The sequence below is a fragment of the Hipposideros armiger genome, unplaced genomic scaffold (assembly GCF_001890085.2).
Source record: "Hipposideros armiger isolate ML-2016 unplaced genomic scaffold, ASM189008v1 scaffold_24, whole genome shotgun sequence".
NCBI lineage: Eukaryota > Metazoa > Chordata > Mammalia > Chiroptera > Hipposideridae > Hipposideros > Hipposideros armiger.
Window position 1 is genome coordinate 3,618,343 of NW_017731374.1, and position 10,339 is coordinate 3,628,681.

Sequence of the window (10,339 nt, forward strand, 5' to 3'; positions counted from 1 at the left end):
AACAGGGTTTCTAATTTAAATAGTGTGGCTTTAGGAGCAAGTAATCTGGGCTATTCAGAGCATGGAAACCTTGTTGTGCAGCAAGAGCCTGGTGTTTGAGTAATTTGGGTCACAGTGCAATTAGGCTGTGAGCCTAGAAGTTCAAAGTTGGTAACAGACATTGTCAAGAGATAACAGCCTGAGTGTGGTGGGCAACTGTGGAAGCTGCGAACACAGCGGGCATGAGGAGAAGCTTTAGCTCCTGGCTTGTCCTTGTAGTGAAGGATACCTTTCTGGTGTCCCCCTGGGCCCAGCCAGATCTGCTAAGGAAAATGCATTCTTCTTTCTGTTCAGGATATACCCAGCTGCAGGCCCTGGTACCCTGGGAAGAAAGGGCACACCACTGCCCATCGCCCCAGCTGGGCAGGAATCAGGGCCCTGGTATATTTTCTGTGCATATTAAACAGGCTTCTAGGATCTCACCTGGGCTTTGCACTCTGTGGTGCTGAGGAGTCACAGCCCTTTTCCACGGTGTCCACTGCAATGACTGGGAAGTGGGATTTTAATATTTTGCCTCTGGGATGTCATCAGAGGAAGGAGAGTGCCCGCCTCAGAGGCCAGTCCACAGGGTCAAGTGCCCAGACCTAGCAGGGAGTCACCATTTCTAGCTGGAGGGTCCTAAATGTAGAGCAGAAGGTAGGAAGCTGACACTAAGTCTCCAGGGAGTCTGTCTCTGGCCCATTCTGAATAGAGAGAGGAAAGGGGTCATTGAGCTCTGAAGCCAAATCGTGAGTCTCTGTGACTCCTAGAGAGTCAAGGGCGCCAACTACCAGCCAGAAAGCCAAGTACACGCTGTTTAAATCCATCCCCCCTTCCTAAGATTCCCCTCGTAGTTTTGGAATCATTCTCACACTAAGAATACCTTTGGAAGTACTGGGATAGGAAAACTGGCCTTCAAATCCTGACTGTGAAAATTACTAGCCAGACAATCTTCAGAAAAGTCCTTCGAAGTCTCTAAACCTCATTCTTGTCGACATAAGAAACGTCCATACCTGTAGAGAATTTTTATAAGCATTTATTTGAGCCAAGCTGAAGACATATTCTGGGAGCAAGATTTCAAATGCTCCAGAGAAGAGCAGTTTTGCAGTTTCTTTTATGCATTTGAAATTAAGGAGAGAACTAAGAAAGATTGGAGAAAGCAAGGTGGGGACTAGATTACAGTATATTATAGTTACCAAGATTATGTGCTCTTGCAGACTTACCATCCCCTCAGAGGGTATTACTTCTGGTATTTCAAAAGTGTGTTAACCTAGATGCACAAGAAACAATGGGCAAGGCTGGCTTAAACTTTTCACTGAAGAAGTTATAGGTCTGGGGCATGACCACCGACCATGAGCTGCCCAGACATGGGCACCTATGTGGTAAATTAACCCATACCATTTTGTGTTGCGTAAGTATTCAACACTTTTTTGTAAATAATGGCCGCTTTAGACAACACCTGGTCACCAGGTTAATAATAAAAGCAGGTCTTGGATCAAATTCTCGTGCTCATGCAGACATTTAAGAAACAGACATTTCCAAAAATGGGTATAAACCCATTGCCTGTGACCTCAAAGAAGCCTCAGCTCTCGAAGATTCTGAATGCTCCAACCCCACCTTGCGTGAAGACAGATGTGGCAATTTTAGAAAGGCCAGATTCTGTTACCACGTAGCATGTGGTAAACAACCAACGTCTCCTGAACCAAAGGCTGGGCGCAGGGCTGTTTAGTTCTCAGACTTCAGGCAATACCCATAAAGGTGTTGTACTCTATACACTCTATACCCTGCTCAAGAAAGGGTGGTGAACTTCTCTAATGCACACATTTGAACACTACCAATGTTACCGATTTCTTAACATTTCATTATGCTAATGGACAATTTCACTGATGAAAACCCATTTCTCACCTTAATGATGCCAATCGGCAACGCCTCGGGCTCTTGGAAGTTACTGAGAGCTTAACTACTGGAGGGAGGAAGCCAGCCGCCTACAGAGGGGGAGTGGGTGGGATCTCTGACTAGATCCTGGTTGAGCATTCTTGGAGCCTATATTCCCATTGAGGATGGCTCTCTGCCCCTGGAATGTAATTTAAACTAATTTCAGACACACACAGCTGTATTATTACATTGTCTCTGCCCAAGGATTTTAAAGTAAATGGTAGACATCCTGACCAGCTGTCAGCTATTGTGGGACGCCAGTAGGCTGGCAGGTATCCTGTGTCGTGCTGCTAGGGCTCCACCTGGAGAGTGAGCAAGGGCAATGCAAAGATTTCCCACGGGCCTGTTGACACCCTAGTTTTTCTCTGACCTTTGAAAGTCCAGTTTGATGGTTCTTTCATATCTTCTGTTTTTTGCATTGGGGCATAGTTTATTTCAGCAAAGCCTTTGCAGTCCACTTATTGAATATGTATTTTATCTGAATCTGGAAACAGATTCTTGTTATCTGACTACATGGAGAAAATTCTGGTTTTCTCATCTTCAAAGGGAGCAATCAGCATTCGTTAGTTTAATTTAAAGAAGACCTCATTTAATGATGTCAAGTCCAGATGCCCTCCAGATTCAGACTGGGATTTCCAGCCCATTTCCATTTACCCGGTGTAGTTGCTGGTGGCTTTGATCAGGTCAGGCTATCTTGTGTGAAGGTAAATTCTTCCTGCTGAGACTAGAACTCAGGAATTGGCTCTTTTGTTAAAATTGTTCCCTAACCTTACAAAAGCTCAGGACCTCTGATGCGTGACTGTGGATCAGTAATGCAGAGTTGTTTATCTCTTACTAATACCCTAATCGGGGTTTAGAGCTATGGCTGCCTAAAGTAGATGGAATTGTCAGGAAGAATTTTCTGAATTTATGGAAAGAACACAACAGGAGCCCCGTGTGACTAACAGAAAGGAAAGCCTCCTGTTTACACTCTCTAGTGTCTAAGTATTTTTCCAAGTGTTGTTCGTTTTTTTTTAATGTGTTGGAAAAGAACCGTCTCATATTGCACTGGGACCACAAGCTTTGGCTTTTAACCACTAATGAGCATTTTAAAAATCTTAGTTTGACACATCACAGAAGACATAACTAATAGACTCATGGTTTCTGACTGAAAGCTAAAGGTAGTTTTCTTGACACTGCAAAAATATTCTGTCGGATGCTATTATCAGACTTCAACTTTTGAATTGGAACAGTTTTTGCTAGTTCAGAAAGTGTGCCTTGGAAAGAACTGGTATAATTTGTAAGTTTAAAAAAAAAACAACCACAAAAAACTTGCAGGGCATATCGTCAACCACTGAACTGTGAAGCATCCAGGACAAAGAGGCGTGCTGATGTGAGGAGCCAGAAAGTGTTCTTGGGAAGTGCTGTGGAGGGAGACTCAGTCACCCTTATCTACAGGAGATAAACAGAGGCAAGCTGTTTACTTCGCCTCACCAGACTAAGTAAACTGCAAAATAGACCTGTGGCTTCCTAAGAAGTGTGGGAAATTCAGTTTTTGTTAAGAAAAAGGTGTTGTCTCCCGGAGCTCATTGTTTCTGCTGGTTTCATTATGGCCCTACAGAACAAGTCTCCTGCGTGCTTAATGACTGGATTAATGACGAAACGAACGATAGAATTAATTATTTGCCTTTTAGCTTCCTTTAATGTTACATTACCCATCTTTCCTTTCATGTTTATTCTAGTGTTTTGTGTTTCTGTAGAACAGTGATTTTTAGCCATGTTTAAGTCCCAGCAGCTTCCTACTATTTTCCTACTGTTTTTCTTCCAAAAGGGATAGAAGGAAAGCTCGACTTTTTCCCATGAAGAATATTATTAATAAATCATTGACGAAATGAAGCCAGGGGTGGGATGGTCAAGGATAATCTGACTTTCCTTAGCAGTACCATGCATTTCTTTTTGTTGGTCTGTTTATTCCAGTAATAGCTTTCCATGGGGTGGGCTAATTTTGACCTAGTTTACTTGAAATTGAATGGCTGCCAGTATTTCAGGCATTCAAATTTTCTGTAATTCTCAATGATGTGGAAGTCACTAACAATTGCCTTACCAAAAGAAGTTTATTTTTTTATTTATTATTATTATTATTATTATTATTATTATTATTATTATTATTATTTTTTAGCTGAGCCATCCTGCCACCTGTTGGCAGCTCAGCAGCAGCTCAGCTCGGGCCGGGAATCAAACCGCCGTTGCTCAGAGCTCAGACTCTTGAGCGAGCTCTTAACCAACTGAGCCACTTGGCCGGCCCCCAAAAGAAGTTTAGTTGATGTTTTTAAAAGGACAGGAAAAACTCTTGGACATTCCTCTTTGGTTCATTATAAAGATAAAAGACCACTCGTTAATGATGGTGAAAAATAAAAGTAAAGATTTTAATGGTATTAAGTACCCAGCTTTGAGCTAGACTGGACAATCATCCAAGAACAGAAAGTATTAACAAAGAATGTATGCTTGTTATTGTTGCCTGTCACAAAAGAAGGAATATTTTGTATTACTTGATTGATTTTAAGTCTAAAGGGGAATGTGGAAAATGAGGAGTGAAGGAAACCCCCAGTTCGTGGATAACCTTCCAGTTCCTGGATAACCTTGAGGGCTTTTTCAACATTCTGACAGCAGTGCACAGCACATAGGGTAAATGCCCATGTTTTTGGAGGTCTTGTGAACAAATCCATAATTATCCGCATTCCTTGGAAGGATTTTCAAATTAATCCTTTGAGAATCATCATAAAGTGGTGTTTTAAATATTATATTCTAAGCCTTTAAAATTGTTTAAAGTTTAAATAAATGAAATCTATACCATATTGTCATTTTGTGTGGTCCTATGTCAATAATACCAGACACACTATAGACTTAAGATGGGGAAACAAAAACTGACCAACCCTTGAGAGGAACTCTTGAGAGGAACTCTAAGCTCATAATTCACTGCTGAATTATCTGAGACAAACTAGAGTCCTTTGGTATGAAAAAAAAAAAGTTATTCTAGAATTTGCAAATTAGTAATCTTACTCATGACACATACCAAAACTATATGGGGTTGATAAGTGATGAAAAAAATGATGCATTTAAAAGCATTAAGAAGATGTAGTTTTCTTATTTAACCACAAAATTGAAGCTATCAGATCTAAAGCATTTCAGGAACTGGAAGGGAGGTGCTGCCGGCCACTAGCTTTTCAAAGCAACACTCGCTCCTTAACTAAGGAGCATTGTTTTGATGTAGTTCCGGAGAACAGAACTGTACAGTCAGTGGCTTTGATTATGGTGTTTATAATGCACGAGCTCAGACAGCCACGGCAACGGGGCACTGTAGCCTTTAAGGAGTCTTTGAAGGAATCTACTGTATTCTAGTATTTTATTTTGGAAAATTTTTCCTCAAAGCGTCTTGTCTCCAGAATAATTGCATTACATTTGGCAGAGGGTCATATGTTTTCAAGAAGATCTGTTCATGCAAAAGGACCTTTTTTTTATATATAGTTGGGGACCTACAAATAGTCCTATTGCATTTCTGCAATAGTTTACTGTGAATATTTTGGAAGGCTCTGGTACAATTGCTTGTACCTCTTCTACTTTAGAAATATTTGAGTAATGTCTTCAGGTGACCTGTGTCTCAATGTACTTTTTTTTTTTTTTTTGAGCTGAGCCATCCTGCCACCTGTTGGCAGCTCAGCTCGGGCCGGGAATCGAACCACTGTTGCTCAGAGCTCAAACTCTTGAGCGAGCTCTTAACCAACTGAGCCACTTGGCCGGCCCTCAATGTACTTTTAAGTTAAGAAATGGGACTAGCATTGATTGAAAGTTTTCTGGACATGCAGTAAACAAAATGGAATCTGTAAAATGGAGTGGTGTTGGTACCAATTACCCAACAAAACGAGTACATGAAGGGTCATTAGACGGGAAATCACTTCAAAGGGACTTGTCATTATTGTTTCAATTTTCCTTCCAATTAGTTACCAGTTAATTTCTCAGTGTTCGCATTCATAGCAGGTGTGGTATCTAACCCTGACTTTTGTTTCTTCTTTCTTCCAGAAGCCTCCCCAGCTTTCCGAGGATGATATCCGGCTAAAAAACGAGAGAGACAATTGTAGTGCCAACCCCCTGGATCCTGCGATCAGCTCCCTTCCCCCAGATCACAAAAACATGGAAATTGAGGTCTCGGTTACAGAATGTAAAAGTGTTCCTGGAATCGCCTCTGCTCCACATTCCATGGACCACGCCTCCCCTTTCTATTCACCCCCCCACAACGGCCTCCTCGCTGACCACCATGAAACTCTGGATAATGACGTGGCCAGAGAGATCCGATATCTAGACGAGGTGCTGGAGGCCAATTGCTGTGATTCTGCTGTGGACGGAACTTACAACGGCACATCTTCCCCGGAGCCTGGAGCAGCCATCCTGGTGGGCAACCTAAGCCCACCTGCCCACACCACCGTCCAGCTGGAACCCACTGAGAGAGCAGCCGGCAGGCAGGTGCCTCCCCACATTGAGCTCACTAAAAGCAACTCTGACACCATGGCAGAGGGTGAAAGAGTGAACGGCCACTCCCCTGACCAGCCTAGAGACCTGCTGGGGGACAACCTGCAGGCACCCGTGAGCCCCAGTTCCTCCACCAGCTCATGGTGTTCCCGAGATGGGGAGTTCACACTCACCACACTAAAGAAGGAAGCCAAGTTTGAGCTGCGTGCCTTCCACGAGGACAAGAAGCCCTCCAAGCTCTTTGAGGATGACGCGAATGAGAGAGAACAATACTGTGTCCGGAAAGTGAGGCCTTCCGAAGAGATACTGGAGCTGGAAAAGGAGAGGAGGGAACTCATTCGGAGCCAGGCTATGAAAAAGAACCCTGGCATTGCGGCAAAATGGTGGAATCCTCCCCAGGAAAAAACCATCGAGGAGCAGCTGGATGAGGAACATCTGGAGTCACACAAAAAGTACAAGGAACGCAAGGAGAGACGGGCACAGCAGGAGCAGTTGCTGATGCAGCAGCAGCCCCCGCCCCAGCTCTGCACAGCCCCTGCCTCCTCGACTCGGGAACCTCCCAGCATGACCGAAAATGCAAAGGTGGACGTCGTCACAGACCAGATAGATTTCTCTGCTGCCCGCAAACAGTTCCAGCAGATGGAGAATTCCAGGCAAGCAGTGGCCAAGGGCCAAAGTACACCCAGGCTCTTCTCTATCAAGCCCTTCTATAGGCCCCTGGGTTCAATCAACTCAGACAAGCCACTGATCATCTCGAGACCAGCTTCCATCGGGGGTCCTCCGGAAGACAGTGGCGCACCAGCAGCCAAAGGGCAGAAAGCCCACTGCTCCCTGGAAAGCCAGTCTCCAGGAGGAGGCCAGGGCAGTGCGGCTCCTCAGGGGAAGGAAGGACCCTACAGCGAGCCCTCCAAACGCGGGCCCTTGTCCAAACTGTGGACAGAGGACGGAGAGTTTACGAGCGCGCGGGCCATCCTCACTGTGGTCAAGGATGACGACCCTGGGATTTTGGATCAGTTTTCCAAGTCAGTCAGTGTCTCCTTGACCCAAGAGGAGCTTGACTCTGGTTTGGATGAATTGTCAGTGAGGTCTCAGGATACCACTGTCCTGGAGACCCTGTCCAATGATTTTAGCATGGACAACATCAGTGACAGCGGGGCCTCCAATGAGACAACCAATGCTCTCCAGGAAAATTCACTGGCTGATTTTTCTCTGCCCCAGACTCCCCAAACTGACAACCCCTCAGAAGGCCGAGGAGAAGGGGTCTCCAAGTCATTTAGTGATCATGGTTTCTATTCCCCTTCGTCCACACTGGGAGACTCTCCGTCGGTGGATGATCACTTGGAATATCAGGCTGGCCTCCTGGTGCAGAATGCCATTCAACAAGCCATAGCCGAGCAAGTGGATAGAGCTGTGTCTGAAACCAACAAGCACGGACCAGAACAGCAGGGACCTAAAGCAACACCAGAGGAAGCTGGAACCGGGGCTCCCAGCTCAGAGAAGCCTCAGAGCATGTTTGAGCCACCTCAGGTGTCCTCTCCTGTTCATGAGAAAAGGGATGTATTACCAAAGATTCTGCCTGCTGAAGACAAGGCGCTCAGGGAACGGGGGCCCTCCCCGCCACTGGCAGCAGTGCAGCCCAGTGGCCCAATAAACATGGAGGAGACCAGACCGGAAGGGAGCTATTTTAGCAAGTACTCAGAGGCAGCTGAGCTGAGAAGCACCGCCTCACTCCTGGCCACTCAAGAATCTGATGTGATGGTTGGGCCCTTCAAGCTGAGGTCAAGAAAGCAGCGGACTTTGTCCATGATCGAAGAAGAGATCCGAGCAGCCCAGGAAAGGGAAGAGGAGCTGAAGAGGCAGAGACAAGTCTTGCAAAGTACCCAGAGTTCCAGGGCAAAGAAGGCCTCATCACTGCCCTCCCGAACATTATGCTACAAAACTGTTCCAGGTAAGTAAAGTGCCACAGACCAGAGACAGACGCTATCGGTTGATTTCAGCTTACAGGTTTCTATGTGGCGCCTCCTCTGTGTGTGGCTGGAATAAGTGTCCTGGGTGGGGGGGATATTGCATAGGATTTCAGTGTTTTGGGGACATGCCACGGGAGTGTCAGAGTGTCCTCTGGAAGAACCCCGAGTCTGGATGGTGTTTGCCATTTCTCAGAGGATGCACTAGCTCCTTGCTCATCTTCTGCTCTGGTCTTGGTTAGTACGGAGAATCGTCCTCTTATTTGAAGGGGCTTCCTCTTGGCTGAGGGAGGGGCTGTGTGTGGCACAGGCCCAGTCAAAGTGGGCCTATGGGTGGACTGTGCTGGAGTCAATCAAACCCATCTGATGTGCTCTACTAACCCCTTCTGAATGCTGGGTCCCTTCCCAACAGTGACAGTCATGCCTTGGTGTTGCAGATGGACACACAGAAGGTGCTTTTGACCCTTTTCTATGGGAATGGGCTTGTTGTCAGTCACCACAAAGCAATTACTTTGGAACCAGGGGTGGTCACATCGATTTGTGTCCTCATGATGCATTTAGAGAAGTTGAGTTACAGCATCAGAAGGCAGGTCTTTCATTCTTTCTCGTTGCCTGGGCAGTCCATTTCTTGAATACTTTGTATAGATGACTGATGTTAATTATAGCGCTATTACTATTGCTACCATTATGGATAACAGTGTGACGAGTGGTTTTTATTTCCCATTTGGATCTGATGGCAGCCAGAGACCCACACATCCTACCATAGACAGGTGCTGCTCAAAGACTGACCATGCCGAGGTAAGTACCGACACGGAGCGTCAACTTTTGTAGCAATTTGATATTGTCCTCAAATCCAAGTGTGGGATTTCTGTATTTTAAAAAGTATTGGTCCACAATGGATTGAGGGGAAAAACTGTTACTTCACCAGAGAAAATTTAAGTGTTACCCTAACATATGATCGTTGGCATTTAAGTTGGTCCGTGCAGATCTTAATCCCATCTTGACACTGGGCTTCCATCAAATCTACAGTGACACAAGGTGACTCTTTTTGTTATTAATTTCTAAATTTTGAAACAATCTCATAAAGAAAAGTTCCCAAGTACAGTATAAATATCTTTTTTATTCTGAACCATTTGAAAATAAACTGCCAACATAGTGCTCCATTAGCCCCAGTGTTATAGAATGTCTCTCAATTTAGGTTTGTCTGATGCTTTCACATGATTAGATTCAGGTTTTGCATCTTTGGTAGGAATATCTCAGAAATGATGCTTATATTCTTCTCACTGTATTCAGTCAAGTAGGACTTGGTGTCAGTTTGTCCCATTATAGGGACAAATGTTAACTTTTTTCATGTGATACTAATTTTGATCACTTTTTTGAGAAAGTGTCTGCCAGGCTTCTGCACAGTAGTTACTTTCTCCTTTGTAGTTAATAAATATTTTGTGGAGAGATACTTTGGTACTATGCTTACTCCTCATCAAACTTTAAATCTATTCATTTATTTATTTAAGTCAGTATGGTCTCATGGATCCCTATTATACTCAGAGGGTTATAATCCATTTCTGTTATTATTTTTATCCTTAATTTGTTCAAATAGAGCTCATGGGATTCCTTTCAAGCTAACTTCAGTGTCCTTTTAACATATTCCTATTATTCTTTGGGCATGTCCTCATTTTCTGGCACCACGAGATGTTCGTCTCACCTTATAGTTTTCTAAACCTGAAATCAGCCATTTCTCCAAAGAGCATTAGTTCCTTTTAGTGGAGAATGGTATTTAGAAACCAAGATCTGGGTGCTTGGTGTGCTCATCACTATTGTACTGTCACTGCCCCAGGCACTCTCAATGAACAAAATTGGAGAATAAACCCTCCCTTCCTCCCTCCCTCCCTCCCTTCCTTCCTTCCTTCCTTCCTTCCTTC

At 44.5% G+C, this 10,339-nt stretch overlaps 1 protein-coding gene across 9 annotated transcripts in view; it reads left to right on the forward strand.

The window, feature by feature from the left end:
• The window catches only part of PALM2AKAP2 (PALM2 and AKAP2 fusion), a 428,602-nt gene that overhangs the window by 395,390 nt on the left and 22,873 nt on the right, over positions 1 to 10,339 (forward strand). For all 9 annotated transcript variants that reach the window (XM_019635843.1, XM_019635842.1, XM_019635846.1 and 6 more), the window contains one exon: positions 6,010 to 8,404. In XM_019635843.1, the coding sequence (XP_019491388.1) occupies positions 6,010 to 8,404 (2,395 nt within the window). The remainder of the gene's footprint in view (positions 1 to 6,009; positions 8,405 to 10,339) is intronic.